This window comes from Dasypus novemcinctus, chromosome 14 (assembly GCF_030445035.2).
Source record: "Dasypus novemcinctus isolate mDasNov1 chromosome 14, mDasNov1.1.hap2, whole genome shotgun sequence".
NCBI classification, from domain to species: Eukaryota; Metazoa; Chordata; class Mammalia; order Cingulata; family Dasypodidae; genus Dasypus; species Dasypus novemcinctus.
Genome location: NC_080686.1, coordinates 102026478 through 102048995, shown reverse-complemented (window position 1 = coordinate 102048995; position 22518 = coordinate 102026478). Strand labels below are relative to the sequence as shown.

Genomic DNA, 22518 nt, shown 5'->3' with positions numbered 1-22518 from the left:
CTTATGTGTCGAGAACGTGTTCCTTTCCGATTAACAATCTTAGCCCATAGATTGCATCCTGGAACTTTCCTTAGTATACAGATGTGTTTTATTTGATTTGCACAGCTTTTTTAATTCTCAAAATAGTTGCCATGAATGAAAAGGGTATTAAAGAGCATGCCTGAAAATCCACATTTCTAAACTACCTTTCAGCCATGCAGGGAGACAACCGGCTGTGCTGAGAAGTGAGTCCCACCCTCTCCCCCAGGGGCCCTGTCTTCTCCATTGCCATATCCTCCTTCCCTGCCTGACTCCCTCCTTTAAGTTCCCTGCTGGCCCAGGGGCAGATCAGCTAGAGACCCCTTGTGTGACTCTTTTCTCAAGGCTGTGGTAGAGTTAGCAAGTGGCATGGATGATGCCCCGGGCTGCTGGGCTGGGGAATAGGATGGAGACTCTTCCCTTGAGTTGCCCTCGACTTAGAGAAGAAGACAGACAAGGAAAAGGAAAGTTTCAGTTCCCTCTGGTCATTTAGATAATTGGGGCACAGCCAAACCCTAAAGAGAAAATGAGAGCACTAAGGTTGACATATCTAGTGTTTAGCATTGCTATGGGGGTAGGAGTGGGGTGAAGGGGGTGGGGGATTAATATTTTTTAAGTGTAGTATTAAAAAAATAAATAAAGACAAAAAAAGATTAAAAAAATACAAAAAAAGGAAAAAAAATAGCTGAAGTCCCTTCCAAATAACACCCCTGGCTCCTTCCTTCCCCAGCCACACAGCAGAGAGCGCCCGAAGCAGGTGGCTGCTTGGTGCATTTACAATACAATCCACTATTATCCCGAAGCCTGAGCCTCCTGGCCCACCCCGGGCTGGGAAGGCCAGTGCCTCCTCCCGGTCCTGAGGGTCTCCAGCTCAGCCTCCAGCCTCCCCAGGCCAAGACTGCCCACGGCGGACCCCTCTCCTCCTAAGCTGGGGCTGGAGCGAGTGTGCCCTTCTCGTCTGTTCCGCGTAGCTGTGCCAGCTCAAAGACCACGTGGAGGTCAACGTGGCTGGTTTGCCGAGAGGGCTGAACAGAGGGAGCCCGAGCAGCGCTGGCGCCCGGGACGGCGAGGTGCCACACCGCCGGCCCTCCCCGCGCCTCCCCCAGCCCTCCTTTCAAGAGGACCCTTGGGGAGGGCCTCGGGCCAGCACCTGCTCCGAGAGCATGTCTACAGGATAAATTCTATCCCCAAGACCCTCCAGCAGTGAGCGGGCCACAGTGATAGCCAAGTCCTGAGCCACCAAAAGTCCTGTTCAGTGAACGGTCCCACCGCAGGCTCGTTTCTGACTCACACGTGCCCCCAGAGGGCGAAGAGGGAACAGTTCTCGAGCGGGCCCCTTTGCCATTTTTGAGCTTCTGTTGTCCTCTAGTGGTGACGGGATGTTCTCGGCAAACCTCCACTAGCTCGGTCGGAGTCGCTTGACTTCTCTGCACGTTTTCTGGGCACCTGCTGGACAACCACACCCTGGGCTAGTCACTGGGGGAGACGCAGACGGCACAAGAAGGACCTCTGCCCTGGACCGACGTGGGCAGGATGAGGCACTGGCCTGGAGCGGGGTAGAGGCGGCTTGTCATTCCGCTCGTGGAATGAAGAACAGCTCCAGGAGGCTGTGGCTGGTTAGGGCGTTGGTTAGGGGTGACTGGGGTGTGGCCGGGGGCAGGGCGTAGAGGGCGAGAGCCCTGTGACGGCAAAGGCCCAGAGCATCGTCTCCTGCCGACCGTGTGGACACACCGCGGGCAGCGACGGAAGCGACGGTGGAGAGGGAGGTTGAGGACAGCCTTGCCGGAACGCACAGCACCACACTGCCATGCAAGAGCGTGAGAAAATGCAAGCCACGGATGATGTGATGATGGTTGGTCACTGGGCCAGGCATATCTGGAATCGATAGGGACTTTGGAAGCTTAAACTTCCTCTCCACTGCCCATCTGCTGCCTGGTTGCACCCGGCCACTGGCTTGCAACACTGTGGCGCTCAGGGTGCCAGCTGCCCTTCTCAAAGACATGCGTGTCTCCTTGGGCTGGTTTAGTGACTCTCAAGACCTCATGGAGAAGCTCCTCTCCTTACCCTGACCGAAGCGGCCCAGCTCTCGCCCGGCCCGGCTCCTGCTCCCTTCCTGCAGGGATCTGCTTTCTGCTTGGAACCGCGGTACCCGTGAGCCCTTGGTTCCACTTGGCTTTCTCCAGCTTGCCTCTCCCTAACTCCTCCAGCCTCTTCAGGACTTGGAGCCTGACTGCCCCCTCCACATGCCTGCCCAGGCACAGGGCTCCCTCCCTGCTCTATGCTGATAGGTTTATCCAACATTTTCTAACATAATGATCTGTGCTTCTGCCCTCGCCTCCATCAAGACAGATTGCTCCTTGAAGGCGGGGCTTGTCTGATGCTACTGCCCACTAGCTGGACCTGCCTCTGTTTCTGGACAAAGCAGGCACCCCCACAATATAAACGGAGAGAATGGATGATGGACATCTTGTATGAATCAGGGTCTACTGCACGGTCATCAAACTTCTCCACCGAATCACCCAGAGAGCTCTCCCCAGGACAGTGGCCTGGCTCCACCCCAGGCCTTCCGAGTCAGAGGGCTGGGCAGGGGCCCTCTCTCGCCCAGGCCATCCAGGCCCTGGCGCCGGCTCTGGTCCAGGACTGGTGTTTGGGAAGTAGCCGAAGTCCCTGTGCGCACATGTATGCTCATGCTTATGTGCTTGCTTTAAATCCTCAAGTATTTTAAACAGAAAGCAGAAGAGATCATATAACAGACAGCTAATGTGAAACATATTAACAGCTTAAACTCTTTTTCCCTTTATTTTTAAGGAAGTTTTAGATTACATAAAAGTTACACTGAAAACATAGGGGATTCCCCTATACCGCACCCCCCCCACACACACACACTTTCCCCCATTAACGACGTCCCTCATTAGTAAGGTACCTTTTTTTAAAAAAAAATATTTTATATTTAATGAGAGAAAAGAGGCTTGCAGGCAGCACATGAAGCATCCACAGCAGGTATATGATTGAAAACTAAAAAAATAAGTCTAAGTTGTTGACTGATGTAGATATTAATAGCATCTGACTTTTAGCACTGGCCTTGATTATACACAGGAGATGAAGCAGTCATTACAATTGAGAAAATCTTTATTACAGCTGATGAACACGTATTGAAGCATTGCTGCTAACCGTGATCTGTAGTTTACATTATAGTCTACATTGTAGTTTACACTTTGTACTGCACAATTTTATAGGTTTTGACAAAATGTATAATGGCTTGTATCTGTCACTGCAATGTCATGCAGAACAATTTTAATGTCCAAAAAATGTGCCATATTATACCTATTCTTCCCTCTCCCTTCCCTCAGAACTTCTGGTGACCACTGTCTTTATTTCAGTGTAACAAGTTCTTCCATTGCTAGAATAATAGTAAGTCTGCTTTGGTCCACAGTTGCATTCTCCCCTTATGTTTGTTCAGTCCTCAATCTTGAGGTCTTGGGGATGGTGATGCCTGCTCTGCTTCTGAGAGGGGGTTTAGATCCCATGGGACATGGATGGATGGAACTGGATTGTAGGTGTTGGCTGCAACTCTGCTGAGATTCAGGGCTCAACTGGTGTATAACAGACCAAAGATTTAAGTCTCTCGAATATATATTTAACAGATATAGTGCTAATTATAGGTTCAAAAAAAGCAGGGGGGAGGGGGAGCAGAAGAACCATGTATAGGAAAATTATAAATGAGTCTAACTCTGATACATTGGGGAGATAGGTTATCATATATTCCAAGGTTAGGCCTACCAACAGGGTGCCGATTTCCTGGGGTTGTCTGCCCTGCCCATAGTGTCTAGATGTCTCTAGAGCCCTCAGGCACACCCCTGTTTGAGACACTGTTTACTCTGGCAGTCAGTGAGATTCTCCTGATACATGTAGGGGTATAACCTCTGGAATGACCTCCTGACTCACTCCGAAATCACTTAGCTGTAAAAACTTATTTGTATTTATTATTTTCTCCTTTTGGTTAAGGTCTTTTCCAAATGCATCACCAGTTGGCACCCAGTAATAATCCCTCAGTGCCAGGAGGCTCATCCCCGGGAGTCATGTCCCACACCAGGGGGAAGGTAGTGAGCTTATATGGTGAGTTTGGCTTAGAGAGAGGCTATATTTAAGCAATAAGGAGGCTCTCAAGAGGTAACTCTTAGGCAATACATATTACTAGGCTAAGTTTCAATTTCACAAGAATAAGATTCATAAGTACAAGCATTAATATGAAGGGCCTGGTGTCTAGTCTGTCCTTGCAAATCTCATTTGAAATCTTTCCTTTTTGCTTGTGTTCTTCTTGGTTTAAAGAAGTCACTGCAAGTAGAGCTGAAGGCCCACCCCTTGTCGAGTCCCGCCCCTTATTCCATCCCCAGGGGCAGCTGTCTTCAGGAGGCTGGTGTGTGTACTTTTCATAACTTACTCCACCCTCATTCTTTCCAGGGCCCTCCAGGACCACCTGGTGTTCCGGGCCCCCCTGGACCTGGAGGACCCCCGGTAAGCCTGGCCTTGGTTTTCTCTTACTAGTGCACTTTGGTCATGATTCCCTGGCCTCTGGGAGCCAGGCGCATCTCCGTGTCTGGCCCCCTGTTTGCTCTTTGTCTGAGAGCAGGACAAAGGACAGACAAGGAGCAGCCCCTGCCTGCCCCCCAAGTCTTCTGGCTCGGGGGCCCTCAAGCCCCATACATTAGAAATACCTGTTAAACTCATGTCTCACATTGGCTGTTGTTTCTAGCAATGAGGTGAAGGGGGCAATTAGCAGTTGGTGGTTTGGCTTTGGGCAAGTGTCAGTAGTTCTTCCCACACTTTCAGGGTGCAGCTGAGAAAGTCTCTGCTGTAGGCAGATGGGGGAGGGGGCCAAAGACCCCCAGCAGTAGGCAGGGGGAGGCAGGTCCTTCCACCAGCAGGTGAAATGAATATAGATGGGGGCCTAGGGAGCAGGACTTCTAACTTCAGAGGTCTGTCAACCCCACCTGTACACAGTGGCGCCACCTATGGATGGTCACCCTGCAGGACAGCCGTCGGTGCCTTGGAAGAGGCAGAGACGTGCGTGGGAGGAAGGCTCTGGAGCTGGAAGAGGGCGACTGACGGCTCCCTGTGCTTTCCTTTTCAGGGCTTACCTGGAGAGATCGGCTTCCCAGGAAAGCCTGGGCACCCCGGGCAAGCGGTGAGCGGCGGGGCGTCCCCTCCCCACGCCGCCTCGGTGCACTCAGCGGGCTGGCTCAACCACAGGGACTGCCTGGCCGGTGGCCTGGGGCGAGAAGCCCCAGATCAGAGCATCAGCAAGGCTGTGCTTTCTCCCGAAAGCCTGCCGGGCAGGACTCCTGTGCAGTTCTTGGGGTCCCTGGGGTCCCCGGGCTCACCTCCCGTCACGTGGTGATGGCCTGGCGCCTGCCCTTCCGGTTTCCGCTGGCTTCTGGCTTTGCCCCCGTGGCCTTCTCTGGCCACTGGCTTCTCTTCCTGTGGCCTCCAGGCGAATGGATTAAGGCCAGGCCTCAGTGGGACCGCGGAGGAGCGCGCACTTCAGCGGACAGGGCGTCTTTCCAAGGGTCTTTTATAAAAACGGCCACAGCAACGGGGATGACAGGCAGAGGACGAGAACACGTCCACCACTGGGGCCAGGCCGCTGCCCCAGGAAGAGCGGGGCCCTCAAGCCCCGGCCAGCGGCCCCGCCGTTGAGCGGACAGCGTGCCCCTCGGCCGACAGGGCGCCCCTCGCCCCTCGGCGCCCAGCCTGCTCTCTTCCTCCCGCCGTGGGGACTTCTCGCCCCCCTCCTGGACTCGCTCCCACTGCTCAGGCAGGGTGGGGGGTGCGGCCCCCACAGACAAGTCCCGAGGCCCTCTGCTTTTCCAAGGTGCCCTTGGCAATGGGTGCGACGCGGGAAGCGGTCCGGGAGTGGCGGAGCTCTTCCTGTTGTCTTCCTGGAGGTGACCCCCACCCTGAGAAGAGGCTGGGGGGCCGGGAGCCTTCCAGACCGTATTTTAAGTTCTGAGGGTGGAGTTCAGCAAACGCTACTGCCTGCCCACGCTTAAGATGAGAGGCGGGGAGCCGATGCGGCTCGGGTGGTTGAGCGCCTGCTTCCCACATGGGAGGTCCTGGGTTGGGTGCCTGGTGCTTCCTGAAAATAACAAAAACCCCGCAAACAGCAAGCCAACGAGTGAAAAAACCAACTCAGGGCAGCCGATGTGGCTCGGGGGTTGAGCGCCAGCTTCCTATGTACAAGGAACAGCCCCAGTACCTCAAAAACAACAAACAAACAAAAACAAAAACAAACACCTCTCCAGGAGGTTTGGGCATGTTGCTCTTGAGGGCAGAAGAGGGGTGGCCTCTGAGGCTCTGACGCCAGGGGACCTTGTCCTTGGCAGAGCGAGGGTCTCCCCACAGGAACCTCTGCTCCCCGTAGGACCAGTTCCCCCTTTGGGAGGCTCTGGGCCAGGAAGGATCGGGGCGGTGTAAGCGACCCTCGGCGCTGCTGGCGGAGCGCGCCGCGGGCAGAGGGAAGCGGAGCGCGCAGCACCTGGCACCGCCCTGGGTGGAGGCGTCCAGGAGGCGGTGGAGGCTGCGGCCCCCCACTCCAGCTCCGCGCAGCCCCTGCGCACCCCGCCAGAGGGCGCCCGCGGGAGACGCAGGGCCCTGGCGTGCAAGCGCCAGCAGGAGTACACCTGCCCTGCCGTCTGGAGCCTGGCCACCTGCAGGACAGCAGCCGGCGTTACGGAGTGGCTATCCGCTGTGGGGGACCGCACAAATGAACAGTCTGATTTGACCCAGTCGGTTCATAAAGAGAAGATAATTCAATATGAATATTCAGAAGAGGGAGGGGCTTGCAGGAGCCAAGAGCCGCAGAGGCTCTGGGGGTTGCGCCCACGGGGGCTTGGAAGCGCCGCCCCTGGCGGTGGTATTTGCTTCTCCCCAAGACCGTGCTTCCATTGACCCTTGTCCTTGACCCCAGGTGAGCCTCCCCTCCACCTCCCAGACGCCTGGACACCTGCGGTGTGCAGGTGGGCTCTCCTTTCCAGGTCCGGGCTGCAGAGGCGGGGCGATGGGAGCCTTTCACTGGGGGGCGGGGGCTTCAGTGGGGAGAAGACTCACAAGGGTCATGAAAAGGTATAACTTGGGAAGTAGCCCTTACAGCTGCCAAAGCAATGCCCAATAAGAGTATCCGAGCTGTTCTGGCAGGGAGAAATCATTTCTCTTACATCAGTCATGTGGGGGCACATGTGCACCTCCTGCATCCAGTAAGGTGCTTAGAAAAAGGAGAGTGTCAAGCAGCTGGTGGGAGGAGTGCTGGAGGCGGAGCCGGGGACCCAGGTTGAAACTTTGTGGGTCCCTAGACTAGCTGTGCGACCTTGGGTAAGGCACTTGGCCTTCCTGAGTCTTTCTCAGCCGCAGTAACACCTGCCCCAGGTGGAGGGGTGGGGTGGGGGCGGCACCTTGGATTGGAAAATACAACACAGAAGGCCATACTGCTGTCAGTAGAAATAAAAGACGGGATTGAATCAGGGCAACCATGCCAGGAGATTGGCGCTGTAATCTGGAGGGACAAATGGGAGGGAGGACAGCAGCGGGAAGAGGGAAAAAGGACAAAGCCGTCTCAGAAAGGAGAGCATGGGGGTAGTGTGGGCAGTCCCCAGGGGCCTCAGGAAGCTGGGGGCAAAAGTAGAACCATCAGAAGGGGCCTGAGCAGCCCACCCACCCCTCACGCCCGCTGGCACTGGTAGCAGGGCGTTGAGCAGGGGGCTGGCGGAACGCAGAGAAAGCCCCGGGCCGCTGGAGCCCGCGGGCACCGCGGAGCCAGCACAGCGGAGAACGCAGGGAGGCCCGTGCCTCCAGTTTCCAACTGCCAAGTCAGCTCCAGGCCGGAAGTGACTTCACGGAGTGCTTCCCTAAATGTGCCTTTAGGTTAATCTTTTCCCTCTTGGCCTAGGGGCCTCCTGGAAAGGATGGGCTGAACGGACCACCAGGCCAGCCAGGACTCAAGGTCGGTATTCTTGGGCTCAGCGTGGGTTTGGGAACCCAAAGCACAGCCGCGCAAGACTCCTGATTGTGGGTGAATTTTAAAATAAGTTCATTGCTGGGGCCTTTGATCAGGACTAGGTTGAGATGTTTGGATTTGCAAGGTCAGCTGTGGGCGAACATTTTGTTTCCACTTAGATAACAGGGGAAGAATTTGGAAGCTGTGGGCTTTCAGGTTAGAAATATGCCTCTATTTTATTTGCAAGGAAAGATAAAGCCTTCAGATCCTCTTACTTAATAAGAGATTTCAATTTTAAAAGCATATCCTGGTGGGGCTCATTATCGTACTATCATTAAGTAACAGACATTAAATATAAATTGGGAAGGAAATACAACCTCCTGGTCCTCACAGTTTACAGCTTCAAAGGAACAATTACAAATATTTACAACAAGTATTTTAGCAAATAAAGTTTATTCTTTCAGAGCAAACACTTGTAGGCTAAAGTATGCACGTTAAGAGTCCTTAAAAGACAACTATTAAAGGAAACTCTGGAATGCTATGAAAAATGCAAAGTCCTTTTCAAAAAGCAGACTTAGAAACTCAACTTTTTGATAACAAAACAGAGAATAAGCATGGATTTAACTCAAATGTATGGGTATTTTATGTAAATCTCTGTCTTTCTACTTTTTCTTTCAAGAGGAAAGATAATGGCTAAACAATCACTTTGTATTCTCAGAAACACATAGGTCACATCTTCCGTACTCCACATCTCTCAAAAAGAGAACAGCATAGTTTATACACAGTTATTTTGTATCAAAAAATCAAAAGTCATGCTGCCTAATACGTAACCTAGGTGGAGGTAAGAGCTGGCATTTCTGGTAGTCCCAGTTCAGCAATCACGCAGAATCCAAGGCATTCAGAAGCACCTCAGGGCAAGCGTTCTCCCGGTTTCCAGCCCGTAACGAGTACCACGTGTGCTTCATCCAAACTCGGCCCCTCCCCACTAACTTTACATTTGTGTCCTCCACAGGGAGAACCAGGAGAAAGAGGGGATGATGGTCTACCTGGAAAACCTGGCCTTCGGGTATGGCCCGTTATGATTTTTATTCTCTTTGATACCCTCGGGGTTTGTGTCAGAACCTCATCTTATTGGGCGTAGACTCCTCTGTATCAGTCAGGGTCTGCCAGGAAACAAATGGGACCATTGAAAAGGGGCTATTTAAAAGGATATGGGCAGGGCTAAGAGAATCCAACAACCGATGTTGGATGGGATTGCCCCACGGCTGGCCATCCCAGAGAGCCACTCCATCCCTAGGGCAGGGGGCAGGGGGCGGGGGTGGGTCGTGGCACCCAGCAAGCCCTGGAGCTGGAGGAGAAAGCCCCTCAGTAAGAGCTAAGGCTTTGGGAGGAAGGACACAGGCACCGCCTGCCCTGGGCTGGGCAGGGAAGGAGCACGGGGCAACCGTGGCTTACTCTCCTAGCTGTCACCTCCTGCCACTGCTGCCCAGTGGCTGAGCCCTGCAGAAGGTCCAAAGGCGAGGGAGCCCAGCTGGTGAGGTCCAGAGGGGCCTGCCCTGGGCGCAGAGCGGGTGGAGAAGGGTGAAAGTGGATCTGACGGCAAAACAGAGACCACGCAGCGGAGTGGGCAGAGTGGCCCCCCAGGCTGCGCGTTGGTGCTGCTGACCTGTGCCCTCGCCGCGGTCCAGGAACGTCCACTCGCTGCACGGCTTTCCTGATGGGCTTCGGGGCCTGGGCCATCTTGACCCCAGCTTAGTTCTCTGCTTTGGCTTGGGCGCACTGTAGTGAGCACAGATGGGGCTGGGCCACATGCATGCGTATGCGTGAGCACCCTGGTTCCGATAGTAGCCAGACAGGCGCATGCATGAAGGGTACTGCTGCTCCCTCCACCGGCCCCACCGCCCTCTCTGCAGTGACCAGTCCTCATCCTCTGCATGCTAAAGCACTAGCCGGTGTGCAGGATGGAGCCCCGTGACACAGAGGGGTGGCCTGGGCTCACACCGTGCGATGCCGACCCCCTGGAAGGGGTCACCTCTCAGCCTTGCTGGCTAGCCCAGGTGCTGATAGGACATCCTTGGGCCGGACTTTTTCAAAAAGTGATCATTCTTGGGAAGCAGAGGTAGCTCAAATGGTTGAGCGCCTGCTTCCCCGGTACCAGGCCCTGAGTTCAATACCCGGAACCTCCTAAAAAAAAAAAAAGTGGTCACTCTTTAGTAGACCAAATGAAAAGCAAGGCAGAAAGACAACAGCTAATTTGCACCCACACTGTGTCAGGCATACTCAGGTGGTCTCGGTCTATGGAAAGAGCTTCCTCAAGATCCACTATAAAACAGCCGATTTCCTGGATGCTAAATTCTAAGAATTGATCCTTATTCTCCCTCAATTTCCCAATGAGCCCATTGCCACTTTCAAGTACAACAGGCCCTTCCTCTTTTCAGATTCAATACCTGTGGGTTTTTTTTAATACTAATAAGGTCCTTCAAATCAATGAAATGTAGTAATATGTAATTCGCTGAGTTTTATCCATCGGATACTGGGGTGGTCGTGTGTGTGTGTGGTTACATCAAGTGTTGTTAGTGAAATTCTGTCATTTTTCAAGAAAGGCTTAAAACATTTGCGTTTTTGGCTGTTCTTTTCCATTCTCAACTCCATGGATTTTATGGAGTCAACCATACCTTACCGTTGTATTCTCTCAAGTTTGAGATTCAGCAAATGCCGCCAGGCTTATACTACATGAATTTCAAGATTCTTGTCAAAAGTCTTCAGAAATTATCTGTTTCCATCAAGTTCCCTTGCACCGTTCTACAGATGAAGTCAATTGATCACGTTAAGTGGTGGGATGAAATTAGAGGTTCCCTGAGGGGGTGCTCTAAGCTTTCAATCCATGTGTTTTATATTTCTGACATTTGTTAATGATCGAATGTTTCAAACAGAGAAGTCTAGTGGTACACCTCCCATGTGTCATTTTTGTTTGACTTTTAGTGCTAAAATGTAGGAACCATATCTCTGAAAATTTTTCAAATATACATATTTTTACAATTATGATGCTCCTTGAAAACGCACTCTAGCTCCAGGCAAGACCTAGCATGGGCTATTCTTACCTTATTTTAACCAAGTGCCAACTGAAGATGAAAATTGTTTTCCAAGAAGATTGGACAAGTCACAGATGCAAGACTGATAAGAGTCCCCTCAGAGAATGGAGCTGGTTGGCGGGATGGACAGATGCTTCTGGGCTTTGCAGAGCCGCTTGGAGAAGTAGAGAAGCAGCGGCATCCTCCCTCCACGTCCCTTTGGCTTCACAGCATAGATTCAGGGAAGCACTTCAGATGGTCTTCAAACCTTCCTCCTAACGAAACGCAGCCCTCGCTCCTTTCTCAGCGTGCAAGAAGCAATTCCCACTGCAAATTTCTTACCATCCTTGAAGATTTAAAGTGACAATTTGACAAGAATTTGCACAGTTCCATTAGAGTAATTCTTACTAATTGTGCTTGGGAACATTAGGAATTGATGGGAGAATTGGAGTGCACCTAGAAATTCCCTGTGTGCTGACTCCAGACACCGGTTCCCCTGTGACACAAGAAATGCAGGATCAAGTGCAGGCTTATTCTAAACAATGCTTTCAGTTTCTTTTCTTTTGCCTGCCTCTCTGCTGAGCGGGACTGCTGCTGCCTCCAGTCCCATTTGAGTCTGGCATAGCGCTTGGGAAATCCGTGGGTGAATGTGCACTGCTTGCCCATTCATTCATTCATTCCTGGGTCCTGTTCATGCATCTTATCTTCCCGGAACTCCCATCATGAGCCAGGAACTCTTGGGGTACTGGTAAGATCACAGGGAACAAAAGAGACACAGTAAGTGGCCTATCCCAGGGACGCCTGCAGTAACTGTTTGCGTCCACCTGCAGCCCTTTTTCTCCAGACCCCGTGTCTGGTTCCATGAATAATCCCCCTGCTCCAGAATGCGGGTTCCTAGGGCACAGCGCCCCAGCAACCCCCAGCTCCTTGGCTTAGCCGAGAGGCGTTGTACTGACCTGACGTCTGGCCGATGGAAACCAACGGACACCCGCCCTGAACGTGTTTTCTGAACCATAACCGAGGACGCACATGTGAGAGGTGGTCGGAGAGAGAATGTGTAGTTGAAGAAATGTCAGGACTTCTTTGATTTAATAGGGAAATAAACAACATATCTAATATTTAAACTACCCCAGAGTAAGAAGACTTTGTGTTCATGTTACTCGTAGTAACTTGTTTTTGAGGGACTTAAATGCAGGAAAAGCTTTCATTACTTTCTGATGAATCAGTGTGAGGGGCATTTCCTCCATGATTTGGGAAGAGGCACTGTCATCTCTCGGTGACTTGCAGTTTACCTCTCAAGAACTACTCATCCTCTGGACACACTGCAGCTATGGAATGAGGTGCTGTACTCGACTCCACTCTCTGCGTCCTCTCTGCTCTTAATGATGAAAATCAAATAGGATTAAATTGGTCTTTGGCAAGCAGCCTCCCCAAAGCTTACGAAATCCATTTGATTGTCAGGAAGACAATACATTATACTTCACATACCCTTATTTCCAGATCAGTTAATGTATATTTCCAGACAACAATGTAAAATGAAAAAATAATACAGGTTCCCCTGGAATTTCAACAGTGCCCCCCTTTCAATATAGGGTTTTAATGCATTATTTTAGTTTATTTTAAAATATTTCCGTCTGAGCAGGGGGATGAGGTATACCAGTATACAATATATTAACCCCAAAGAATGCTTTGGAAACTCATCTGAAATACATATCCTTATAAAAATCCACACCAAAGATTTTACTCCATAGTTTAAAATATATTAGGAATTAATGTCATTAAAGAAGTTAGGGATATTCAAGACATGCGGTTGGGTAGGAATTACCCCCCTCCCACCTCTTTGCGTCAGGGATTTGTAAGTTCCTATAAGCACAGCAGCCTGACGAGAGGGGAGATGGAGCCCTGTGGGTCCTGCGCCCCACTTCAGCCTGACCCCAGAAGGGTGCTCAGAGCCTAGTGGTTGAGAGCAACACCTCATCCGTGCTTCAAGGGCCAATGCGTACCTGTTTGAGGCTCACTTTCCAGTGTAAGTTTGGACATTTAAGTGATTTTCTTCCAAGACGTGCCATTACCCTAACTCTCCACTGGAGAGAGAGGAAAGAATGCGCTTACCTGCCCCTAATGAAAGCCTGGGTTTACCACGAGTCTCAACCCAGTCCCGGAACAGCCTGGCAGCTTGGAGAAGTTCCTTGCAGCTTTGCCTTCGTTTTGGAACCAGCATGGGGGTCTGTGTTTCTCAGAAGCACAGCTGTAGATTTTGTCTCCTCATTGGTTTGAATTGTAAGTTTTAGATTCAGAACAGATGGATTCAACCTGTTTAAACTGTTAACATGATTCCAGAAACTGTTTCCTTTGGGGAAAGCAAAAGACAGAGTGAACCCCTCTCTCCAGAAATCCTAACTACCCTGGCTTTCGTAGCCATGGCTCTTGTGCCTATAACCTGCCACGTACTAGAAAGTCCAGAGCCCTGACCTGTGCCAGGGATTGGTGGGGCCAACTGGGGAATGAGAGCCTTCTAAATGAGTGGCGATGGAAAATAATGCTGTTTCCCTTATTCTGTCTCCAGGGTGAAGTTGGGGAGCAGGGTCTAGCCGGCCGACCTGGACAGAAGGTCTGTTTGTTCATGCCTTCATTCATTCATTCATTCATTCCAATTCAATTCATTCATTTATTATTATAGACTAGGCCTTGTAGCAGTTGTTTAAAAGCACAGAGGAATTAACTATTTCACACATTCATTCATTCATTCATTCTTTCAGTAATTATCAGCATCTCCTATTTTATCAGTCACTGTGTTGGGCACTGGGCTTTCAACCATGAACCAAGATAAACTGGCCATTGCAGAGCCATTGAGCAGGTGCAGTGAGTGGTGGCATGAAGGTGAGGGTGGGCATCGGGGAGGACCACTCACTCAGATTTTGGGATGTCAGGAAAGATGGTGAGGAAGGAACATCGTGGCTGTGTCCTAAAGGATGGCTAGGAGATGGTTGCCAAACAGGGTGAAGATAAGTTTCCAGGAGAGGAGATGGCCGAGGAGGGAGAGAGCCTGGGGGTGCCCCAAGGAACACATGCTCTAGGATTCCCCTTTCTCGGTTGCTTTGCTTTCCGTGCGGCTCCCACTAAACCAGGAGATCCCTTGGGGGCTGGAAAGCAGCATGGCTCTTAGGAGGCCTCCATAATGGGAGCCTAGTGAGCAGAAGTTGCCATTTTGTTTTTGCAGGGAGAGGCTGGTTTCCCAGGGGCCCCAGGATTCCCAGGCATGCGGGGAGAGAAAGGAGAGCAGGTAAGGACAGCGGCTTCCTTGCATCAAGGCCCTCAGCTGTGCCCATGCAATGCAGCCCCCTCTGGAATTCCAGGCCCTTGGGGGCGGGGGGGGGGGGTCAGACAGGGTTGGCCTCGTGTCTATGGAAGGGGCAGGAGGCTCTTGTAGTCCATGACCTGAAACAACAGAACAGTACCTGTCAGAGCTCTCCGGAAGGGGTGGAGCAACTCAGGGGATGGTGATGGGAACGAGGGGGCGGGCGGGGCTGTCATCTGTAGCTCTCACCCCCACTCACCTGCCGGCACAGCCCCCGAATCTAGCCTCATGGTGGCGGTTTGATGATAGTGGGAGGGCAGGGAGGAAGTAAGAAACATTTTGCCCAAGGTCATATTGCTCTTCCCTGGAAGAGGCAGGTATCAAATTGTTTCAGTTGTAACTTTTCTAATGTGATCTTGTGCTACAGGGAGAAGCAGGTGGCCTGGGACTTCCTGGACTGAAAGGCGACCGGGGCGATAAGGTAGGGGCTGCTTGCTCTCCTCCCATCCTCCAGGGCTGTGCTCCTGCAGGTCTTTGTATCCTGTTCGTGCACCTTGAGCTGCGTGGCTGAAGATCGGCCTCCCGGGGCGCTGGGCTGGGCCATCCCCCTCCCCAAGGGGCTGCATTGATCAACAAGCACATTTCACAGCTCAGAGGTTTCTAGACTTGCCCAAGGCTCCAGAAAGGAGCTTGACTCAGGTTCTGCCTCTCCCGGCCGTGGCCAGAAGCCCCCGGAGTCCACTCACCGCCTGCGAGGTCCTGGCAGACGTGCGGCGAAGAGTGGCACTTTATGAAACACGCCCCAAAGAGGGACAGGCCACGGCCTTTATCCAGAACAGGGCTGAAGACGGGGTGCGCACTGACTTACGGGGCTCCCCTAAGGAGTGCTTCATGGCGAAGCCCCGGAGAAACCAGCTGTGGTCAAAGGACAGGCTGGGACTTGGGGGTCGCCCCAGGTGAGGGGCCGCCGGCCTGTGGGCTCAGCCGCGTGAACCGAGCCGCTCGGGGCCCAAGGCCGCGTTGGGTAGCAGTCGGCCGAGGGGTGGTTTTAGACCCAGGTCACGTGAGGGTGCCAGGTGGGAACGTGGGAGAACCTGCCCACTGGGGAGCCCGAGGTTTCCTTGGTGCCCGACTCAGGCTCTTGTCAGGTCCATGTGTGTCCCCACAGTTTGCCTGTGGCCTTTGCTTTCTGGGACACACGACTCCAAGTGAGCTTCTGCTCACACGGTCTGAGCTTAGACAGTTGGCACGAAAGCTGTGGTTTCTCGGGCAATTCATCTGTTCCGCAAGTCGTGGTTTCTTTAGCTTTCCGTTTGTTGTGCCTATAATCGTCCTCACAATGAACTATGAAGTCGTTTCTATGTTAATCCCCATTTTACAAAGGAAGGGGCTAAGGCACAGAACTCGCCCAAGCTCACACAACTGACTTGCAGCGGAGGGCGGCCACGGAGGCGCACTCCCGCGCTTCACCCCCGAGCCTGTGGTACGCCCACGTGACTCCAAAGCACCTTCCGACCCTCACCCCTTGCAGCTCAGGGTGGATGCGTCCACTCCCTCGGCCACGTATTGTTTAACAAAGAAAAGCAAGAGTGAGCAAGGCCTGGTCGTGGGGAGCCTGGGGTCTCATGGGGTGGTGGGTGCGCCCAGCTAAGATACCTGCTCCGGGCAGGCCACCGCACAGCTGCCCCTGCTGGCCGCTTGGTGCTCGGCTTCTGCCAATTCGCCTCTCGTCCCATGACCACTTGGTACACATGCAGCCCCCCTTTTGGGGCGCGGGTTTGCCTGCAGTCCAGAGGAAAGAGCCCTGCTGCGGGGTCCTGCGCCGGTGGGGTCTCGTCCCGGTGCTACCTCCCTGGCCCCGGCTGGCTCACCCGAATGTTTCTGCCAGCCCCCCCGTCGCGGCTGCTTACAGGTGGCCTGTGGGTGGGCTGCTCCATTCCGCTCCGCGAGCCCTGGGGCGACGGTGACTGAGCCGGTCCTCACGGCACCCCAGGGGGGCCACGGTTACCCACAGACAGCCCCTCCCGAGGCACAGGGAAACCGGGGGTGCCGAGGGCCGGGGGACTGAACGCGGTGGCATCCCTGCTGGCGCTGCCGGGGTAGCCCCAGGGCACTGGCTCCTGACTGTGAATTCCACGCCGTGGACCAGCCCCTTGTGGCGCCCCAGGAAAGTAAACACCCCCCCAGCCCTTGCACAGTGTCCTGGCGAGGCTGCCCCCCCTTCCCTCTGCCCTGTCCTTTCGGGGCTGACCAGGGGCGTCCCCCAGTCCCCCACGAGGCCAGGGCTTTGCTCTAGACAGACCTGCGATGGACAAATAGGGAGCCCGGGATGGAAAGGGGGCTGCGAGGGCAAGCCCGGCCGGCCGGCTGCTTTCATCAGCTTTCCAGAAATGCAATTTTTATTTGAAAAACTCGTCTCCAGAGTGCAGAGGCTTCGCGGGACCATAAAACCCCTTTTATTGCTTTGGCAGACTTGCCGGGGCTGCCGCAGATTCGCAGCCAGGCTTCCCAGGAACGAGGCTGGCCCTGCTCTTCCTCCAGGGAATACACAGTGGACAATTTTGTCAAAAAATCCCCAGTAAGACAGAACATTGCCCCTGCTGACCAGGCCTGGCCCCGCCCCCCCCCCCCCCGCCTCTGCCCCCACCCCAGTGTCTCCCCCACGAAGCTCATTCATGCGTAGGGTAAGAATGATGCTCCTTCCCCAGCAGAGGCCGCTGAGAGCTGGAAGAGCTCTCTGGAGAGCTGGAAGAGCTCTCTGGAGAGCTGGACTCTCAGGTTGCACCTGCGCCCGTCAAATTACCTCCCAAACTCACGGGCCCCCTCAACGGGGTGGCTTCCCCGGGGTCCGAGAGCTGCTAGGAGGCTCCCCAGTCCACCCCTTGCACCCGCCCCAGCCTCACAGCCCTAAGGACAGACCCTACCTGAAGGCAGCCGTCAGCACCCCCTGCTGGACGCACGCCTCGCCTCCTGCACTCTTACATCCAGGCACTTGTTTGAGTAGGAAACGTTCAAGGTGGATCATTTGCCTGTCTTGGGGTAAATGAAATTGCTTTAGGAGAGATTGGATGTGGAACTTGACTTAAACTTGGGTACCACCAGATATAACAGTCCTGAGAAAGTATTTTTCTCTCCTAGGCTTCTGGAATTTTAGTCAAGGCACTATAGCACAATATCTAAGAGCATGGGTCCTGAGTTCACTTGGGCCACTTGGGCAGGTTAATTAATGATTTTATACTTCAATTTCCTCATATATGAGATGGGGCTACCAAAGTCTCTACCTTATAGGCATTTCTAGTAATAGAAAGATTAAATGAGTTAATGCATGTAAAATACTTTGACCAACACCCTCAGGCCCCGGGGGTGGGGTGGGGGTTGGGATGGGGCCCCCTGGAGTCTCCGGGGCAGCTGAACTTCTCACGTGGTCCTTGCGTCCAGAGCACACACGCAGGGATGTTGGCTGCAGCGCTGACTGCAATTACAAGTTGAACACAATTTGAATGTCCATCAACTGAAGATGGACAATGGATAATTTTATGGTCAGACCATGGAGTCATCTATAGCAGTATACATGATTTGCACATATCATAATGGGTAGCGCTCAAAGCATACTGTTTCCATATGTCTGAAATGTTCAGCTATTTGGAATCTGTCTATTACTATTAAGGCAGATACAGGCTGGGTGGTCCCGTTGCCTGGGGAAAGGTGGTGCTTTCAGCCTGTCCCAAGGTGAGCACAGCTGGCAGGAGGATTAATGGCCGTTTATTTTCCATTTCTTCATGCAGGGTGAAGCTGGCCCAGCAGGCCCCCCTGGGGTACCTGGAACTGTAAGTTACTCTGCTTCTGATCCTCTCTGCTTCTCTAAATTCCCAAGGCATTGAGTGCCACCCCCCACACACACTGCTGGGTGATAAACATCTTATTAGGGTTTGCCAATAGCTCAGTCCATTCCAAGGTCATATATCTCAGCAATATGATCAATGTGTGAGCTTCTCTAAGAAACGTCTGTGACTACTGATGTATCTTATCCACTAAGCACGGTTACTTTTGATCAGAATATGTGCTAGGCACTGAAAGTGCATATCCATCTGTCACCTATGGGGAAACTGAGGCTCACAGAGGAGAAACAATATGCCCAGGGTAAGATGGCTGTAGGGATCCACAGCCATGGCCCTTTCTCTAGAGTCAGGAAGAACTGGGTTTGAATCCCAGCTCTGCCATTCACCAGCTTTGTGGTCTTCGCATTTTTAATTTCTGAAAGACTCAGTTTTCTTCCCTGTAAAAAATAAAATGAAGTAAAAATATAATTATGATACCCAGCTATCTTGCACTGTTATCATGAAAGTAACTGAAATAATATGATGTAGTCAGCACAGTTCCTGGCATGTAATAAATATAAAATAAAATAATTACTACTCTGGCTTTTATTTATATTATTCCCAAGAATTCTATCATGGAGGCATATGTTAGATTTCGTTTTGTTTTGTTTTACTATTTCTTCCCAAGCTCCAGAATCTCTCCTTTGAGCAGTTGATTTCAGGGAAGTTGCACATGGCTGCAGGCACTGGGCCTGAGCGCACGAGTGATTAGGGTTTCGTCATTTACCAGCACAGGGACTGCCTCAGTGTGGATGTCAGGAGCAGAACCAATTCATAGGAGGGCCAAGATTCTCATTCTGTGGTTTTCATCTAAGCTAGGTCATTATTCTATATCTCCAGATTCTATATCTCCATCTTCTCCCACCCACACACGTGCCCACCAAAACGAGACTCTGCTATATTGCAAGGATGTTAGAAGAATCTCAGCACCTGAAATATAGAGTCAGAAGAGAGAACAATCCATGATGGCAAGCATGCAGGGAAATGAATGTTCTCAGATCCTTTGGTGGGAGCACAAATTGACACTGTCGGTTTGAAAAGCTACTTGGCAGTTACTTATCAATATATCCAAAAGTGGCTATGCTTTAGCTTAGCTATTTTGTGTCTAGTTGAGCCTAGAGAAATAGTTGCACATGTATTAATAAAATTTTGTACAGGGATATATATTATCACTTTGCATATAATGCTGAAAATTTAGAAGCAACCTACATGACCATAACATAGAATTAAGTAAACCTCAGAGTATCCATATCATGGGCTCCTACTTTATAAAGTAAATAAATTGAAGCACACAGACAGACAAACACACAGACGCACAGACACATGCACACTGTGTATACCATCTTGAAAATATAAAGATACCCAAGAAAAATTAAATGAAAAAATCAAGTTGTAGGCTGTTGTGTCTGTTAAGGTTAGGGACTCTGGCTTTGTAGCCTCTTTTGTCGTCAAGACCTGCTGTGACATTTACTAGCCTTGTGAATGTCATTACATAGTTTACTTCTCTGTCCTCCAGTCTTCTTATCTATAAAACGGGGGAAAACAGATAATGTACTTCTAAGGGTGATTGTAAAGAATATATGAATTAATAAATGTAAACAGTAGATAATGGTATATTAACTGTCCCATCTTCATTATGCTCACATGAAGTTATGTATTTCTATGCATTCATAACTGTATAGGAATGTGTAATGAAAAGTCTAAAAAAAATTAGCTGAACTAATAAACAATGGTTTCTTCTGGAGAGGAGACTGGGATTGAGAACATATAGAGCAAAGTATATGAAGCTTCTTTTTCTCCTTTCCGTTTGAACCCATTGTGTTGTAGAGCTAGAACACTGGGTCCTTTTGCCCTTTCACTTTTTTCCCAGTGCCTCCTGAGCCAGGTGTTGGCACAACCTGACCTGATGGAGCTTGCAGCCTAGCCAAGGAGATAAAATCTAATCCCATAATGGCGCTGAAAAGCACAGATTACAAACGGTAGTAAATGCTGCCAAGGAAAAGAAGAGCATGTAGTTAGTGAGAAGGATAAGGGAATCTAATCTGGATTTCAGTGGTGGAGGGGGATGGGATCTTTGAAGGCATGACGTTTAAAGAGATTTGAAGGGTGGTGGGTTTTGGGTATTTGACTGAAGGGTGAGGAGAGCATGTTCCAGGCAAGAGGAAAAATGTAAGCACATAATTTGAGGCTGGAGAAAGGCAGACCCTTGGGATGAATTTTGAAAGGCTGGTGAGGGAAGGCTGTGGGGAGATGGCAGAGGCAGGAGCTCCAGGAATCAGTCCGTCCACCAGACAACTCTTCGACAGGCAGGACTGCCTCCATCAACTCTTTTTGAAACTCTGGAGTCTGGTGGAGCACTGTGCAGCATCCAGGGAAGAGCTGAAGGAAGAGGGTGGTGAGGTGCGGTAAATACCTGTGAACTGCTCCCTTGCACCATCCCCACCCCAACCGCACGGCAGGCAGCCAGGGAGCCCTGCAGCACGGGCTCCTGGTGCAGCTTGCTGGTGCCAGGCTGGGCCGTAAGGAGTGATTCCTGCAAAACGCAGGCGCCTGCAGGCTGATGCTGGTCACTGCTGTGGGCCAGCTATTTCAGATTGCTGGGGGGCCAGCTCTGAGGGCGGCCACTGTTCTAACCCCACTCAGGCCAAAGGGGTCAAGGAGTCTTAAAGAGACCGTGTCTTTTTATTTCTCTTGTTTCTTTCCATTTCTCATTAGGGAACAAAAATAGTTTTTCAAATTCACGAATTGACAGCTCCAGCCCTCAACTATAACAATAACCCAAGCAGTCCCAGAGGAGTGGGAGAACTGGATTTCCAGAGTTATAATAGCATCATACTCAGAATGTCCAGCTCTCAACCAACATTTATAAAACATACAAAGAAATACGAGTGTATGGCCCACTCAGAGGAAAAAAAGTAATTTGGCAGAAATCATCCCTGAAGAAGTTCACCTATTGGAATTATTAGTCAAAGACTTTAAATCAATGATTTAAATGTATTCAATGAGCTAAGGCAATCCCTATACAAAGAATTAAAGGAAATTAGGAAGATGTTGTCTGAACAAAATAAAGAAATGGAAATTATAAAAAGGAGTCAAACAAATTTTGGAGCTACAAGTACAGTAACTGAAAGGAAAAACTCATCAGACAGATTGAACAGCGGATTTGAACTGGCACAAGAAAGGATCAGTGAACTTGAAGATGAGAAAAGTGGCTATTACCCTGTGTGAGTAGCATAAAGAAGACTAGAAGGAAGAAAAAGAAACAGCCTGAGGGGCCTTGGGGACATCATCAAGCACACCAGCTTACACATCACAGGAGTCACAGCAGGACAAGAAAGAGAGGGGCAGGAAAAGTGCTTGAGGAAATAGTGGTGGAAAACCTCTCCAATTCTACAATAACAGTTAGACTTCAATGCAGCAGTTTCAATACTTGATAGAACATATAAACAGAAAATCAGTAAAGAAGTAGAGGACTTGCACACCACTATTAACCAGTTAGACCTAGTGAGCATATGTAGAATTCCAACCAACATAAGCAGAATACACATTTTCTCAAGAGCACATGGAACATTTTCCAGGATAGACCATATGTTAGACCACAAATAAAATGTCAATGAATTTTAAAATATTGGTGTCATACAATGTATATTCTTGATCCACAATGGAATAAAGTTAGAAATTAATAACAGAAGGAAAACTGGAAAATATACAAATATATGGAAATTAGACAACACACTATTAAGCCATTGGGCCAACGAAGAAATCCCAAGGTCAAGGGAATTAGGAAATACCTTGACATGAATGAAATGAAAGTACAATATACCACAATTTATGTAATGCAGGGAAGGCAATGCTCAGAGGGAAATTTATAGCTCAAAATATGCACATTAGAAAAGACGAAATATAAAAAATCAATAACAAACTTAACACCTAAGGAAACTAGAACAAGAAAAGCAAACTAAACCCAAAGCCATAGAAAGAAGGAAACAGTAAATATCAAAGCAGAGATAAATGAGACAGAGAATATAAAAAGTTAGAGGGAATCAACAAAATAGCTGATTCTAAGTTGGTTTAATGAACATATCCATAAAGTTGATAAACCTTTAGCCCTACTAACAAAGAAAAAGAGGACACAAATAATTAAAACCAAGAATGAAAGTGGAGACATTAATAATAAAAAAGGATAAAAGAGTGTGTTGAACAATTGTATGGCAACAAATTAGAAAACCTGTATGAAATGGGCACAGTTTTAGAAACATAAAA

At 50.5% G+C, this 22518-nt stretch overlaps 1 protein-coding gene across 1 annotated transcript in view; it reads left to right on the top strand.

The window, feature by feature from the left end:
- The window catches only part of COL22A1 (collagen type XXII alpha 1 chain), a 246506-nt gene that overhangs the window by 128480 nt on the left and 95508 nt on the right, over positions 1-22518 (top strand). Inside the window, exons 23-30 of the mRNA XM_058276085.2 lie at positions 4480-4533; positions 5150-5203; positions 7961-8014; positions 9021-9074; positions 13646-13690; positions 14300-14362; positions 14805-14858; positions 18163-18204. Coding sequence (XP_058132068.1) covers positions 4480-4533; positions 5150-5203; positions 7961-8014; positions 9021-9074; positions 13646-13690; positions 14300-14362; positions 14805-14858; positions 18163-18204 — 420 coding nt within the window. The remainder of the gene's footprint in view (positions 1-4479; positions 4534-5149; positions 5204-7960; positions 8015-9020; positions 9075-13645; positions 13691-14299; positions 14363-14804; positions 14859-18162; positions 18205-22518) is intronic.